This window comes from Enhydra lutris, unplaced genomic scaffold (genome assembly GCF_002288905.1).
Source record: "Enhydra lutris kenyoni isolate GAN:26980312 unplaced genomic scaffold, ASM228890v2 scaffoldscaffold39, whole genome shotgun sequence".
NCBI classification, from domain to species: Eukaryota; Metazoa; Chordata; class Mammalia; order Carnivora; family Mustelidae; genus Enhydra; species Enhydra lutris.
In genome coordinates this window covers 27,800,207-27,817,215 of record NW_019154123.1, presented here as the reverse complement: position 1 = coordinate 27,817,215, position 17,009 = coordinate 27,800,207, and the positions used below count along the sequence as shown (strand labels likewise).

At 44.5% G+C, this 17,009-nt stretch overlaps 1 protein-coding gene across 5 annotated transcripts in view; it reads right to left on the bottom strand.

Annotated features, from left to right (window-relative positions):
* Positions 1-4,431: 4,431 nt before the first annotated feature.
* Positions 4,432-17,009, bottom strand: part of LOC111154945 (RUN and cysteine rich domain containing beclin 1 interacting protein) — a 52,502-nt gene continuing 39,924 nt past the window's right edge. For 4 of the 5 annotated variants that reach the window (XM_022514906.1, XM_022514907.1, XM_022514905.1 and 1 more), the window contains 10 exons: positions 16,518-16,592; positions 10,591-10,651; positions 9,720-9,852; positions 8,704-8,849; positions 8,050-8,114; positions 7,323-7,561; positions 6,724-6,785; positions 6,117-6,270; positions 4,933-5,026; positions 4,432-4,709 (listed from right to left, as the gene is read on the bottom strand). In XM_022514906.1, coding sequence (XP_022370614.1) covers positions 4,531-4,709; positions 4,933-5,026; positions 6,117-6,270; positions 6,724-6,785; positions 7,323-7,561; positions 8,050-8,114; positions 8,704-8,849; positions 9,720-9,852; positions 10,591-10,651; positions 16,518-16,592 — 1,208 coding nt within the window. In that variant the 3' untranslated portion in view covers positions 4,432-4,530. The remainder of the gene's footprint in view (positions 4,710-4,932; positions 5,027-6,116; positions 6,271-6,723; positions 6,786-7,322; positions 7,562-8,049; positions 8,115-8,703; positions 8,850-9,719; positions 9,853-10,590; positions 10,652-16,517; positions 16,593-17,009) is intronic. The other variant, XM_022514910.1, reaches the window with a different exon arrangement.

The window sequence follows — 17,009 nt, the reverse complement described above, 5'->3', positions numbered from 1 at the left end:
GAAGACTGTAGCTGACCAGGGGAGAAAAGTCAGCAGGATGGGATGGGCAGAGTGATCCCTTTTCCCCATACTCTAAGCCAGAAGTTCATAGGAAAAAGGAAGCAGGCTTGGGCCTCACTTTAACCAAGATGCTATAAAAACTATGCCTATTCTGTACCATTAGAGGATAGAGCAAATGTATACACTCCTGGGGCTACAGGGATTGATAACATAGTCATGGCCCCAGTGGATGACTCCCCAACTCATAGCTCCCCTTTCTTTGGGATGTGTCCTAATACTTGGGAGTGAGTCCCCAGCACAGTTGTTACCCTTTGGCCTGCCTCACTGGCAGCCAGGCTCAAGCAGTTTGCAAATCCTGCAGCGGAGGTTCCTAGGGTTGTCCTGGTCTCTGTGCTTTCTGACACTTAGTTGCTAATTTTCATGGGTTCTGTCATTTCTCCCACTATCTTTCCAATCTCTTGATCCTCAGCCTTTTCGTTCACTGATTTAAAATGCCCGAGTCATTGTAGAACATTTGGAATGCGTCTTGTTTTCAGAGGTCTGGGGTAATGAGCGGACAGTGATGACAATATTCCACACCCTCGTCCAAATCAACATAATTCCTCTCTTGAGTCACTAGAGCCAACCCTCTAGAAGATCCCACTGCTTCTACTCTTGCTTTACTCTATTTATTCTCTGGAAAGTACACACTGACATTTTAACCAGCTGAGTCACTCCTCTGACTAGAACTCTTCGATGGCTTTCCAGTGTTCTAAGAATAAAAGCTAAAATTTGCAGTTTGGTCCTTCCTGCAGTTCCTTGCCCAAACTCCTCCTGTGTCAGCACCAACACATATGACAGTCCCCATCTGGAATCCTTTTCTCCCTATCCTGCCTCATCAGGGGACTTGTCTCCAATTTAAATTATGATGTTTTTTAATGTAGTAGCATCTACTCGTTTCCTTCACAGCTCTTATTGGAGCTTGTAATTACAATATTCATTTTAGTGCCTCCATTTTTCTCCCAGCAATAGCCATAGAGCCTAGTACAGAAACTGGCAGACAGCAGGTACCCAAATATTTGACAGATGATTAAATAGGAAGAGATTGGCATGGCTAGAGATGGTTGAGATGTAAGATAAGAACCTGAATTTGTGTGCTAATGATAGAAAAGGACAAGGTAGATTTAGTTTCAAGAGAAAAATCAGCAGAACTTGATGACAGGTGGTAGGAAGGAGATAATGCTTTGTTAGCTAAACATGCTAGCTAACTTGGAGAGGAAGGAGTGGAAGAAAACCAAATTTTGAAGCTGGGGTGACTATTGGTTAGATTAGGGGGAATACGATATTTATGTTGGGTTTGGACATATTAGTGGGAGATGACCAAGGGACATCAAAGCAGAATTGTTTAGAAAGTTGCAAAGGGGGAAGCTGGAGCTCCAGTGGGCCAAAAGCATAAGAGAGAAACTCAGAGCAAGTTGTTCACAGAAGTGAGAATCAAAGAAAGATTTACCTCACTTATTGTTAATTTTCTTTTAATAAAATTTGTTATTTTGAAGTACCCTCTGCACCTTGAACCCACAACCCTGAGATCAAGAGTCGCACGCTCCACTGACTGAGCCAGCCAGGTGCCCCTACCTCATTTTAAAATAAGATATTCACATCAAAAGGATGGGTAGGGGGCACACCTCGTGCAATGGTAAGGACTAGCACCCGTATCTTTGATACATGAAGAAACAGAAATCCAGAGAAGCAAAGTGATCTGCTCAAGGTCACACAGCAAGTCAGTGAAAACACATTCTCACACCCACTTTTCCTGACTTGGAAGGTCCAGTTTTCTTTGCATCAGAATTCATAAACCTCCTGAATTTTCAAACATGCCCGCTTTACAGCAGACACTCAATACCATTTCCTGATAGTCAAAGCAGACAAATAAAAGGCGGGAATTTCATTTCCTTAGTTTATTGAAGATGACAACAGACTGTTAGGCTGTGTATGAATTACAGCGAGTAGAAATCCAGTTCAGAACACGAGTTGTACATGAACAGAACATCTCTATTTAGACTCCTGCTCCTTTTATGTTAATTAACCGAAGCTCTAAAGCCTTGGCAGAGAAAGTCAATAACAGCCTCATTAAAGTGGAAAATACCTGCCTTCCACTCTTCTGCTATGTCTTGAACCTTGTCTCTACCTTGTAAGCCAACTTGTAACTTTTTCCCCTTTATTTATAAAAAAGAACTTCTTCCCTCCCATTTCATTTAGAAGGAATGCTCTTCAGTGCATTCAAACTTTTCCCCACAACAGCTGGGGGTTTTTAGATACTGCTATAAGTTGCAAAGTGCTTTCAAAACATCCCATACTCACTCTTCTCTCTCTTTCCTCTCAAATAAATAAATAAATGGGTATTTGGATAGTAATGACAGCAGAGTGTCAGGGTCCCTAAAACAGCTATGCAATCTAAGAAGATGGAATGGGGAAGGTGGAGAAAAATAAGTGAAAAACCAGGAGTCTGTAAGATCGTTGAGCTCAACTTTGGAAACTGTCAGTTTTCCATCCTTTGGTCCTCTGCTAATACAAAACAGGCGGGACAATAATGACAGTGCCTCTCTCCTCCAGTGTAGTGACTTAAGACTAAGGAGCTAGATGTGTAATGTATACCAAAACTGGACACAGAGCTCAGCTTTTTTCTTTAACAAACCCCTGAGTTTGAATCTGAGGCCTAACCCTTAGTAAGACTTGAGTAGTATGAGGCCATTCCCAAAGCTCTTTGAAGGGCAACGGAGCTCCTAGTTAGCCCCTCAAAACCAGGCTGGGCTACAGGACTTGGCCTCAGAGCCTCCTCTATGACTTGAAGGGAGAAGAGCCTCAGGGTCTTCTGGCCTGATCCTAAGTCTGAGGAAGAGAGACCAATGCCATGGGTCACTTATTCCCTGCTACCTCTGGCCCAGGTGAAGCCTCAGCTCTGGTCATTACCCTACAGCCCCTTCCACTTCCTGTGAGACTCCCGGCTGTCTCCAGCTCAGTCACTCATCAGCTTCAGCCGACTGTGTGCTGCTTTCTGTTCAGCTTCTTGGGGCAGCATCCAAACCAAGTTTTTTCTACCAGCAGCCAATTGTGGAAAGACAGGTATACAAGAAGTCAGGCCCAGGGAAAAAGTGCTGTGGGCTCTTGTTCACAGAGCTACCAGCCCTCAGAACAGCAGCCCTGACCGGCATTCTAGGTGGGGGTCGGGGCTACGGCAACGTAAAAAACACCACAAACATATTCACGGTCCCATCAAAATGCACATTTTAAGAAAAGGTATGTTAAAGATTTGTTAAAATTAGTAATATGAAAAGAATGAGTGAACATATGGCTATCACCAGACTACAGAATTCAGTGCATAATAGGAACATTCACACTCACACTCACACCCACAAATGGCCAAGTTTTCTCACCCCACTAATGGCAGAAATCTCCCTGCCCCCACCTTGATTTTAACAAAAGAAACTAAGGCAAGAGTTCAGCCACCAAGGAGGGTCCCAGCTCTGATGCAGGAAGGGGATGAGAATAGAGTGGGGCCATACCTTCACTCAGAACCAAAATGACCGTCTAACAGAGAACACAGTGGCAAGAGACCCACAAATAAGACGGTGGATGGAGTTTCTGTTTGCAGCTTAGGATGGCATCGGGGACTTGCCTGAGCTTGAAAGATCATATCTGCACCAGAGCTAGGTTGACTAAAAGAGACCTTATCACGTAAGAGGAGGCCAACAGCTCCTCTGACTGAATAAATGCTCTTGAAGCAACAGAGCTGCAGCTTCGCTTCTGACTGGTGGAAGGCCATGAAGGGGCCTGGCTTAAGTAACAGTTCTGTTTCTTTGCTTCAACCCCACCAGGGTAAAGAAAGTCAGTCTGTGACATCTTTGATGCCTAGACAGTCTCAAACAAGGAGGTCAAGGTGGCCTCAGGGTCATTGAGGATTCCAGGTAAGAATGCTATTTTCACGGCCTCACAAAGACCTACATAAGTTGGACAGGATGCCCACGATGCAGTCCCATTCTCTGCAGCTTCTCCTCAGGGCCCAGTCTGACTCCATTCCAGGACAGAGAGAGAAAACTCCATCCTCCTATTTCAGCAGCAAAGGAGAAGTCAGTTGGTTGCAAAAGGCCTGACTTAGAAGCTCCAGAACTAAAACAAAATAAAACCAGAAATGATACTTGAAATGCAGCTGAAACCAGATCTGGTCCAAGTAGAGAAGGCCACGGATGTCAGAAGAATCAGGTCTCACCGTCCATTCCCGACAGAGGCACTAGAAGCTTCACATAAGGACTCATGTGTCAGTTCTGATGGAAATACCCGGTACCTACAAATTATCACAACAGATTGGACCCCACCAACCTAACAAAGGTTGATTTACATGGACGTTAGACAAGTCATTAAAAAAAAAATAATGATAATGATAAGAATTAAAGGAAAAAAAAAAACCCAAGTCGGGAAAGTCCTTGAAAGGGTGGCTCAGTTCTGCATAACATGTGACCCTGGCCCCTGGAAAGAGGGTTTAATGCGCCTTCTTCAGGTGGCCTCCAGGACGGTGGCCTCTAGGGCCAAGGCTTCCGTGGGTTCCTCCTCGTAGTCTGACATGTAAGACTCCAGGCTCTGTTTGGCCAGCAGTTCCCGCCGGGCCTGCAGCCGCTCACACCGGGGACAGCTTCCAGACTTGAAACAAGCTTTATGGTAACATGCTTTACATTCTATTTGGGTTGGGAAGAGAACAGAGAACAACTTGTATTATCTCAGGCTGGAAGTAAGTCACTGTCACAGCCCCTTCTCACCACCAAGGCTTGGTATGCCCGGGCTGAAAACAGGGAGTTGTGGAGTCGAATTCAACTCCTGTTAACAGGGAAGGCTGAGGGAAATCAATTAGCCTTGGGTTCAGTCTTGTTTGCCCACTCAACAGCGGGCACTGGCCCTTACCTTCACAGGTCCGGCACTTATGGAGCTCAAAAGGAAAGATGATGTCATCCTCATTCTGACAGAACTCACAGATGAAGCCCTTGGCTTGGCAGAGCTGGGGAGGAGAGGGACAGGCAGCAAAATGAGAGGCCTCATACCAGGGACGGGGACCAGGGGATGAACACAAATGAGGGAAAGAGCAAAATATAAATAAGACTTGAATGGGTTCTCAGGGGTTCTCGTGCCTTCTGGGAAGAGAGCCAGCTGGACTCGGGAGCCTGAGAGCCAAACTGGGGCCAGGACTGGGCAGTGTGAGACAGAGCTTTAAAGTGGCTACAAGAGAGCTTGAGAAACTCCAGCCACAAGAGTGGTTTGCGACGTGGGGACAAAAAGGAAGGAATGGTGCTACAAAGGGCTTGCTGAAGTCAAAATTCCAGTGTGGGTGATGATTCTATTTTGAAACAGGAACCACAGCCAATTAAGATAAAATGTGAAGACAAGGGCATTTCTCCAAAATAACACCCAGCCTTGAGTCAGGTTAGAGCGAAGTCTCATTCCCCGTGCTACACAGGATCTCTACATATGCCCTGTTTTAGGCTCTAATTCCGGGACTGTCACAGGAACATACACCAGGCATATTCTAAGATGTGAAATTCTAAAAATGGAACTTCTGAATTTCTGGCACATTGGGTATATCAAGGACAATAATAACCTGCATCTATAGAACGAAGAGTACAAAATGCTTTCATGTAATTATGTCATCAGTTCTCAAAAATCCTGAGAGGAAAGGACAAGGGGTATTATTATCTTTGCTTTAAAGACAAGAAAATTGAGGCTTACTGCAGAGAGGGCAACATATTTCCTTTGGCCACACCGATTGAAAATGATAAAGCAGAGACCCGGTCCAGATTCTAGCTCCAGGTTCTCCTCCCACATGAGGACAATTCTATAGTGAAGGCCCCACTCAGTCCTGCCCGTTACCCAGGGGCTATGCCAGCACCACATGCTCTTCGAATTCCAGGTTCTTCAGATCTGGATGATTTAGCCCTTCCCCAGCCCAGGGAATAGCAATCCTGCCCAGTTTCTGTCATAGTGCTGACAGGCCATGTCAACTTCCTAGAAATGCATGGCAAGAACCTGAGTCCATCCTACTCTCCATATCCCTAAGGAAGACCCAGTTCCGTGCTAAAGGGAGACCATCTCACCATGCATCGCTCTACGTGGGCAGCCCCTGCCTTGGCGAGCTCAGCAAGCCGGGGCCCCAATTCCCCCTTCCTGGTTGCAGTCAAGTCATTCAGTGAGTACAGGTGAAGATCCTCAGTCAGGTGGCCTGGAACTGTGTCAAAGGAATCCAGAAGCCTACAGGAAGTGGGGAAGTAAGCAGGCACAGAAAATGAACATTTTGTGCAGCCCATCAAAACAGAGAAGCAGGACAGGGAAGAGAAGGGTCCCAGGCAGAGGCAACGAGGGTGGGCAACACTCAGCCAGCCTAGGTGTTCCAGACCACCCCAGACCCTCCACACTACTAGGTTTCTGGATAGGAGAAGGGCCTTTTATGCCCTTCTGCAAGTGATTCATGCCAGCTTGCAAAGCGTGGTAGGTCTGCCCTGGATAGAAGAACCAGAGACTTCCCCTTCCAGAGAGAAGAACAGAGACACAGTTCCTCCTATAGGTTTCTTGTTTACCATTTCTGGAGTTGTCTGCAAATCTCTCTATTCTCTCTCTTCACATAATAAGGGACAACTGCTGTGGCATGTCTCTTTCAGAGACATTAACCCAGCAAGAAGCCTCTGGCCTCCACACAAGACTTACTCTTTGGCCAGTCGGCATGTCTTGAACATGTTCTTCATATGATACAGCTGAATCCGCAGCAGCTGAAGAGGAAGATGTGGTGGTGGTTGAGTGGGGGGTAAGACCAGGTATGGAGACGAGAGAAAAAACCATTAGAATGACCAGGACCCTTGAACTATGGGGACCCAGAAGCTTTGCATGCAGCAGCCAGAGCCCAACGTTTCTCTATATCCGTAACTCAACAACTTGCTTTAAAATGACCTCCCGTCAGAGAGGCGCCCCCCTCTGCTTGGCTGGGCTCCCAAATCACATACACAACTGAGAGCCACTGAGATATCCGGAATTTGAATTTCCCACCTGCTACCCTCTCCTCCCTTGAGTATACGTTCAGTGCAGGGAGAACTTTTTATGTCACTGAGTGCCATCTATGGCTTCAGAGTGGAGGTGGGGAAGGGCGGGGACTGAGAATGTATGCAGAGAAAGCATGAGTGAGGAGATGGTTCCAGCTCTGACATGATGACAGAGAGGGGTGTGGTGACCCGGGCAAAGCCTGTATGAACAGAGGGAGGGGATGAGGGATGAGGAGGGTAATCTAGGATGTTGCCTTTCAAGGCTCTCACCCGGACTTGATTGAGCAGCTTGACCTTCCTATAGAGGGCACTGTTGATGTCCTGCACATTGAAAAGAGGATCGTTCCAGATCTTAATGAGAAGGTCCTTGGAGAAGTTGCTGACATAGTACTTGCTGAAGTCCCACTTGCGCAGAACCCGGCTGGGGATGACCATCTGGGCATTTTCATGGCAGCACTGACAGAAGTACTTGCCCAAGTACTCACAGTACCGCAGCCGCTTGATATAATCTGGAAAAACCAGAAAATCAAAGGTCAGATGTGGCTTTCCCATCTACAAGCCGGTGAGGCAGCACCCCTGCCCCTTTTCAAAGCACAGGAAGAGATGACCACCCAGCTCCATCCACCTCCGTATGCGCTCCCAAAGCTAGCAGAAACCCACAGAGTGGGGCCTGTGGTTTTTGTCCCCCCGAAGGCCACTGAGGACGCAAACCTTGCCAGAGATGGTAAGATCCAACTTCCAAGCACCTGGCCTGAAGTACCCGGTCTTCTTCAGTGCACAATGTTGGTAATGTGCCCCCAGAAATAACTTCTCTCTGATTGCCAGTGATCTTGCCTAGACCTATCTTCCAGGTCCAGGCCCCTTCTTTCCCTTTCCTAGTTCTGCTCTGCTGCCTCCTCTCACTATCTCCCTGACCAGCACCTCTGCTGAGTGTGTGAGGTGGTACAGCCGCTGGAAGTGGTATGGGGGTGCTATGGGGGTGGGAGAAGATGCTCACCAGGGTCGGTCCGAATGCCACACCCTGCGCAGCGGTAATTCTGCTTGGCCACCGCGATCTTCCTCCTGAGGAGAGGGGGAGGGGACAGCTTTGGCAGATACCAGCTACACAACGCCTCTGGCATGTCAAGGATAAGGAGGCAAAGACAGGGCTCCTGTTAAGTAAGTATGGAGAGAGGGGGAGCTCACATATTGTGTTTTAGAGTTGGACCCAACATACCCACTGGGAGAACCAATTCAAACTGAGGATTACTAGGTGAGGATTTAGGTCTAGGCAGGGACAGCCCCCAATAATGAACCACACTTCCTGTACAAATGTAAGAGATGAGAATAGGACACAGGGAAAGAACAAGAGGAAAGAAAAGCATCCATCTTAAGAGAAGAAAACCAAGAAAATCTCACAAAACTACTGGGAGGAAGGCAACAGTTGGGAAGGCCAGTGATACCAGACCTCATCTCCGGTTAGCTCTGGGAAGCAACAGGAGGAGCAGGAGTAAGACTTGTGACAAGACGGACAATCCCCTCCCTCTGCTACTGAGTAAACAGAATTGTGCAGGAGTTACGGGCGGAGGCAGAGACAAAAAGGTGAGGAGGCTACCCCGATAACCCAGAGGATGTATCCGTTTCCCAAAGGACACAGACATTGGCTACTCACGTCGGGGCTGGATGAACATTAAAAATGATCTGAGGCCGGGGTGGGGCCCACTCCAAGTTGCCACGAACACGAATCCGCAGCTTGTAGATGTCAGCATGCTGCCCGTCATCTGGTGAGATGGGCAGAGAGTCAGGGATGGGCAGGAGCTGCAGGAGAAAAGCACAGGGTGATCGAACACAGATAGTCTGGGGGAACACTGACTTGACCCGTTGGCCATCACAGAAACACAGTTAATGACAGACATTTCAAGAACACTTCAGGTAAAGGTGTTAGAGGAACCTTGGCCCTCAAAACAAACCATGAAGGCACCGGGCTACTAGAAGGGTGGGCCTTGTATTCCACGAAGCAAAAGGAACAGAAACGGCATTCCAGTGCGGTGGTACCCATTGCTGATGCTGTCCCTGAACCTACCCCAGGGCCCTTGCTATGCTATATGCAACCTGTAGAGCAAAGAAGAATATGAACAGTTCACTTTTTCAGTGTCTCAAAGGTGGTCACAGCACAGAACTTCCACCTCTGGGTCTGGTAAGCAGTCATATGGAATAAGGAGAATGAAGGAGCCATTATCTCTTATTTTGAATATTGCTAGGGAAAACCCAGGCAAGCATGTATTCATTCATTCATTCATTCATTCACTCAACACACTTGTAACAAATGGCTTCTATGAGTAAGGAAAGAAATACATAGACTCACTCTAGAAGAGGGGTATGTGACAAAAGAGAACAGCATCAGAAAGGCTCACACGCTCCTGGGGCTGGACAGTGGGAGAAAGAAACAGCTGAAGAAGAGCGCCTGGGTGGTACAGTCAGTTAAGCATCTGCCTTCAGCTCAAGTCATGATCCCAGCTCCTGGGATGGAGTCTCACATCAGGCTCCCTGCTCATCAGGGAGTCTGCATCTCCCTCTCCCTCTGACATTCCCCGTATTCATACTTGCACACACTCTCTCTTTCTGTCAAATAAATAAAATCCTTTGAAAAAAAAAAAAAAGAAGAAAAAAAAAGCTGATGCAGTCTACCTTCTGAGGGGCATCGTGCTCTGGAACTAGCCATTCCAGCTCTGAGGCAGCTGGGAGCTGCATGCCTTCGAACTGCTTCAAGAGTCCCATGGCCACTGCCTCCGCAGACGTGGAGTGAAGAAAGCAGTGAGAGCTGGAAAGGAGATTCAAGGAAGGCTGAGTGTAGAGAAAAGACAGGAAGATGGGAGCCTTCCCTCCAGGATCTGATATTATGCCTTGTGACTTCCAGGCTGAAAACACTCCCAGCACCCCCTCGGCTTGGCTTCTTTTCTCATCATCTTCAGACACACATAGAGAGGAAAATATATTGATCTTATGGTCTGAAGACTTTGGCTCAAATCCCACTTAACAGCATTATACAGCACTGTTAGTTAAGGATTCTATATCACTTCCCTTCTCAAAGTTTCAGTTTCTTTAACTGCAAAATGGGGGTTATAAGACCTGTTTACAAAATCAATGGAGTAAAACTGTCTTGCGAACAATAAAGGACGATTTGTTGCTCCCAAATGGCCCATTATTTCCCCTAGTTGGATCTACAATGTGAAATCTGTTCAATTAGATTTCATAATCAGAAATCATGATCACTGTTCTCTCTTTGGGGACCTGATCTTCTGGGGGCCTCTGGTATCATCAGAGTCAGCAGAGAAGAAACAATCCATACTGCAAACTTTTCCTCCACCAGAGACCACCCCGTTTAAACGAATGATCCCAGGGGGCTTGCCACCATCAGGTAGGCCCATCACTTTAACTTTTACCTTGTCTCTTTGTGAATGTGGCTACTTCATCTATGGCCTTTCCCATCCATACACCAAGAACTGGGTTTGTTTCTCCATATACCTAAGGTTTTATTGGGGGCAGGGAGAGTACTTACAAGGATTGAGAAGAAGTGAAGGATTTGCTGTTTGAGGCTGTGCTCCTTCTGATGTCAGCATCTAAATGGAAACCAGAGATAAGGGGAGCAGGAAATGGGAAGGGAGGAGGTAAGGGATAGTAATGGAAACCATTCCAAGCTTTTGACAGCTCAGCACTCAGGGTAGGGACTACAAGCTACATTCTACACAGGATAAGGAGCAGAGACCAAGTGAAGCTCTACACATAATTTATAGTTTGGCTCTGTTCAAGTCACAACAAGGCTGAATTAGTGACGTTATGCACAGCATGGAGACAGTCAAAATGGCTACAAATCAAGGTGGGAACACAAACTCAGATTGGTGCAAAACAGTGAATGAGAAAAGGAAGCAACCTAAGGCACACAGGGACACACCCTCTATCAAGCAGAAACACAAAGAAATTATTCCAATCTCTCCCTCATTCTCTAAATCTCAAGCCCTCTTAAATGATAAAATCTCAAGATAAGAACTCTGTCTAGCTCTTTTTTATATCAAAATCGGACTTAATGCAGAAGTTGGATCACGGAGGTAACTCATTTGATGTTAGGTGGAACTGGAGCTTTGCTCCTAACGTCTGACTACTATTGCTACTGCTTCCAAATGTGCGAAGTCTTCTGTATCCTTATAAAAGCTTCATGGGAGGATTTCCTTTCTGTCTGGTGGAACGGGAATAGAACTTCTCTTGCAGCTCCTTGGATGCCTGGTAATCAACAAATGTTCATGGAAATACTCAACACGATCTTTTCTACAGAACTCTAAGGTATAATGGCAGGAATCTATGGCAGACTTTCCAAAGCCCATTTCCGCTGAAGGATTTTGAAGAGGATTCCTAATAACGATATGCCTGAACCTCCAAGGACCTTGTCTTCCCAAATATGTTTGATGGGGAAAATGTGAAAGAGAACACTCATGTTCAAGAAAGGCAGATAGAGTGTATTCAAGTCATGAAAACAAGACTGTTGTGGTAAGTCTCATTCCTTGTTTGCTTTGATGCCTGCTGGAAAGACATTCCTTTCCTAATTAAAGCTACACAATGATTAATTTGCTGCATTTGAGCCCCTCAGTAGAGCTTTAGTTGTCATTTGGCAATTGGCCATAAGTAGCTCAACTGTTCTTCATGCTTCCTCTGTATATATATTTTTATATGTGCCACTAGATCATAAAATTTCCTTGTGAGGAAATGAGAGCATGTCTAATTCTTCTGCTTGACCCAAAATATTTAGTACAGGGCTCTCTATATAAGCCCTGTATACTCAAAGAATATTCCTAAGAAATCAATGTTTTCAAAGCTACATACACAAGAGAGCAGAATTGATGTCTGTCAATGAATTTTCATATGCTCTCTAAGCACAGAAAAGATTTAAGACAGCAACAAAACTTTTGACTAGTAAATAGCAAATTCTATTTTATTTAACAAAGTTCACCTATATCACATTTTCTATCTGACTTTATACCACCAAAATCCAGATGTCAATACATTGCTAGTTGCCTATTCCATTCTAAATAGTACTAGTGAAGGAAAAAACAATTCTAGGCAACAGCAGACCTTCACAGACCATTTGGTTTGTAGCATTTATATGAATAATACTTATACTGCTTTGAATTTGTACATAAGTCTTGTCTTGCTCTTATAAGCCTGACTGTTTTGTACATAATAGGTTTTCAGAAAATATTTCCTAAATCAATGATTAACTGGCTAAAAGAAAAAAGCAAATACCAGCCTGCTAAGGGAGTGACAGAAAGAAAAACGAGAGAAAATCTTGGATATCCTTGAATAAAGAGCTAGCCAATATTGCTACTGTAGGCCCAGGCTATTAAAGAAAATTCTGCACATCAGAGAGAAGTGGTGATAATTCATGGTTGCTAAGGAAACCATTGTCTTCGAAAAACTATTTAGTAGTTCTTCAACCTCACAGAGAAGAAGTTATTTTTTTCTTTGAGAGGAAAAAAAAAAATCATTCTCTGCTCTTTGGAATACATAGTCCAGTCCTACTTTGCCACATTTCCTCTTTTTTACCAGAGGTATGATGGCTTCCTACCTAATCATGAATACTTCCAAGAGCGTGGAGGACCACACAGGTTTGGCTGTGACACTCACCCTGGGAGCAGAGAGGGAGAAGTAGCCCCTGACATTGAAAGAGACATCCCACCTGACACTGGCCAAGTACCGTGAAGGCCCTGTGGGTCCTGGGCCTCTGCTGCATTCTGCCGACTCTCTGGCCAGTTCAAGCATGTAATCACATTAATGTGGTTGTACACTAGTTGAAGATCTGGATGAAAATTAAGGATTTTTCCAGGGTCCAAGACAGAAAATTAAGAAGTAAAGAGCAGAGGAGGCCATTCAATTGGACAGATATTAACTTAATTATGAAACTTTTAATTGATTCTTTGGCAAGGATCTGTTCCTAAGAGAACTGATTTCAAATGCTCCTGATGCTTTAGATAAGGTTATTACTACTGACTGAAAAAAATTCAAAATGACATGCTATAAGAAATTTTGCATGCCCAGACACTGGTATTGGGATGATCAGGAAAGAACTGGTTAAAACCTCGGCAAAATCTGCAAATTTTTAAACAAAGTGAGGCACAGGAAGAGATTCGACTTCAGAATTTACTGGCCAGTCTGACATTGGTTTCCTTCCTGCTTTCCTTCCAGCAGATAAGGTGATACCCAACGCACTTGAAGGTCTAACTCCATTGAATTTTCTGTAACTGCTGACGAGATAGGAAACATTTTAAAATAGAGAATCACAATTACTCTGCTTTTTAAAAAAGAAAAAAAATATTCAGAAGGGCAGTGTGGAGAGAAGCAATTGATTACCTAAATTGGACATAATTGAAAAACTTGTCAGAAAACATGGTTTATGAACTTCTGTCTTTATATATTATGCCAGTTATCAACTTATTGCCTTTCAGTTCCAAACCTGCCCTCCTTTTTGTCTGCTCCATGATGATGGAACCGGACTCATACAGTGGCCCTCCACCAGACGGCACCATGTTAAGCTTTGTCAGGAGCCGGCACTGTGGGGACATTGAGGAGGAAGGGGTTTCTCTTGCCGAGTCTGCTGTGCTCCTCTAGGCAGACTCCTGCATGTAGGACACATGACTTTCCCCTGGGGAAGCACACCTTCATGAAGGTGGAGTTCTAGCAGAGTGTCACCGGCGGAACTTCTCATAAACAGCTTACCCCGGCACCTCCTGGGAAAGCTTCAGGCAAGTGCCACAGGATTGGCACCTCCCATGCACAACCTTCCCCAGCGTCTCTCAGCTCAGTTCTGAGTATCTTGGCACCTCCCTAGTGGCTGCCTCTGCCAGCTCCCCACAGAAGGGTTTCCTGGTGCTGTTGGCCTGGTACAGCATCCCCAGGCCCTCTCTTAGGGCAGCTCTGCAGCCTTAGAGAACGAACGTATCCACCTCTAGGGAGCCAGGAGGTCTGGATCTCAGCCTTGGGGATGTGGGTACCTTCTACACGTGTTCCTTCCTGGGTGCTCTCCCTCGGGCCCAGGGATACTGACTGCTACCTGTATCTGCTATTCCTGTATTCTTTAGAGTTCTTTTCATGCCTTATGAGCCAGTCTCCTATTACTTCAGTCCCCCATGACAGTTAATAATTCTTATTTTAAATCTTCCCTATTCAAATTACTCTGTGGTTTCTGTTTCCTGATTGGACCATGACCAGATACGTGCATGTGGAAGACTGAAATTCTAGAAGAACCAACAAAGGAAGATAAAGAACAATTGATAAAGCTGTGATAAAAGGGGAAAGTGGGGTGGAGAACAAAACCCCAAACCTCAAGAGGCTGAAAAGACTGTCTGGGATTGGGAGCTTATGAATGACCTGATACCAGTGTGGCAGATACCATCAGAAGGAACTGATGAAATAAAAGCAGCCAGATGCAAAAGATCACATGTTGTAGGATCCATTTATAGGAAATGTTCAGAAAAGGCAAATCTATAGATACTAAAAGCAGATTAACAACGGACTGGGGCTTGGGGTGGGAACAGAAATTAACTGTAAATGGACACAAGTAATCTTATTGGGATGATATAAATATTCTAAAACTGGATTATGGTGATGGATGCACAACTTGGTAAATTTACTAAAAATTACTGAAAGGAGTAGGTTGATGAATATATAGCTTTCTATGAATAAGCTTTCTGTGATCACAAGGTTTATATCTACTTTATTGCTGGGAGGAAGTAATTTCCAAATCTATTTCCTTCAGAAACACTTCTGTTCCATATGCTCTACTCAATGAATCAGGATCTAAGAAATTACCATCCATAATGATGCTTAAGCATTTAAATTTTTCCAAGGGTGTTATAGATTTTAATGACCTTCCTCTGAAAGTATCCTGAGAGGTTCTTCAATAGCATAAATCACTTTGGATGATCAAAAAGATACACATCTGTAAACCTCCGGATATAATCAGAAGACTGCTAACAAGAAGTATAATGACACTTTTTAGAAAGAATTTTGTACTGTTAATAAACCAGAAATAGATGAAAAGGAAGAGAAAGCATAAAGAAGTCTAGAGTAAAGAAAGATGAAATATAAATGATATTTTCATAAATAAGAATCCATATGTAGAAAGAAGGTAAAACAAGCTACTACTTTCGAGAGAACTTGTTCTGATTGCTTTCCCTGTAACTCCCATAATGTGCTAGGATTGCGGGTACAAGAAAAAGTAGTTTTTTAGTTGTAAAATGTTTCATATATGTAAAATGTATAAATGTATAAAAATGTATGAAAAACTTTAAAGCTCCCAAAACGGGGGAAGAAAAGATGCCAGGAAGACCAAATAAAAGTCTGCCTTATGGTTAAAGCAGACGGAACACGCTCTGACAAATGGCAGGCAGTCAATCAATGTACCCACAAATGGACTGTGGTTGTAAACACATAAGAAAGCAGTTAAACAAGTGATAGGATAATTACTTCTCAAGCAAGGGAAGATGATGTTGGAATAAATTACAGCTGTTTGGGGATAGAGAAAAATGGGCCTAAATACCCTTATTTCTTCAAATCTTTACCTAATCTTACATAAGTATTTCAAATTCTAGTGGCTGACACCATCAACAGTTAAAATGAACTGTTTAGGGGCGCCTGGGTGGCTCTGCGTTAAAAGCCTCTGCCTTCGGCTCAGGTCATGATCCCAGGCTCCTATGATCGAGCCCTCATTGGCATCGGCTTTGGGCTCTCTGCTCAGCAGGGAGCCTGCTTCCCCCTCTCTCTATTCCTGCCTCTCTGCCTACTTGTAATCTCTGTCAAATAAATAAAGTATTTTTTTAAATGAACTGTTTAATAAAAAGTCCTGAGTTTTGCTGGTGTGTGTTTAAAAGCACTTTGAGTTGAAAACTGCTCCTTTCATTTAACCCCACCTACAGAAAGCCTACCCGTTTGAATCATAAATCAATTACTAAGGCCAAACATAAAGCAACAGTAAATCCTAATCGTACACAAAATACCAAGAAGAGATAGCTTTCTGCAAACTGACTCTGCAAATTAAAAACTCTAAAGACACATTCCGCTTCCATACCATTCTATCTGACTTTTGCTGTCTGAACATGTAGCCGTGGCTTAGCTAGTGGTTTGAACTAAAACCTCTTCACCTGACCATTGCTTTCTAAACTGTCTACTACCTCCATCAGTCGTAATGACCACTCAGACTATAAATATCGCTGTAGGGAAGGATCAACAAGGACGATCTCAGGAAGGAGGATTACTGGGGGTCATATGAAGAAGAAAATGAGCATTTGAAATATTCTTTGCTGGCTCAAGTCTGGTTTTCCCCAACTACTTCTCTAACCCTTATAGACAGGTGTCACAAGTTAGAGGATGTACATAAGCTGATGCGAACATTCACGCACATGCACGTATGAGCACACCCACACTTCCAGCACAGGCTACCTGAAAACATCGAGGCCATTGACACTGAGAGTCCGTTCTTTGACATGTGAGTCAGGTTAGATCCTTCGCTACCATCTGTGATAATGATTATAAAAGGGGCCCTTTAGTATTCAGACAGGAGGTAAATTGATGAGAATGACAGTTCTGTACCACATGTTCCTAGAATCAGGACTTAACATTGCTCCAAAAAATGAACTGCTTATAGGATCACATCCACAGGTGGGCACTCAGTATATCCTGGAACACAGTCATTGCAGCTTCCCCAAATCAGCCTGGCCTTAAAGACCTCGAAGGTAGTGGTTCTCAACCAGGGGAGATTTTGCACCCTTGCAGATATTTGGGTGCAGGCCGGGGAGGAAGCTAAACATTCTATGATGCATTGGACAGTCTGTTACAACAAAGAATTATCTGGCCTAGAGGTTGAGAGACCCTCCCCTAAAGTCTTTTCCTTTAAGGATTTCCATCCTGAGCTGACCAGAGTTAGCTGCCTAA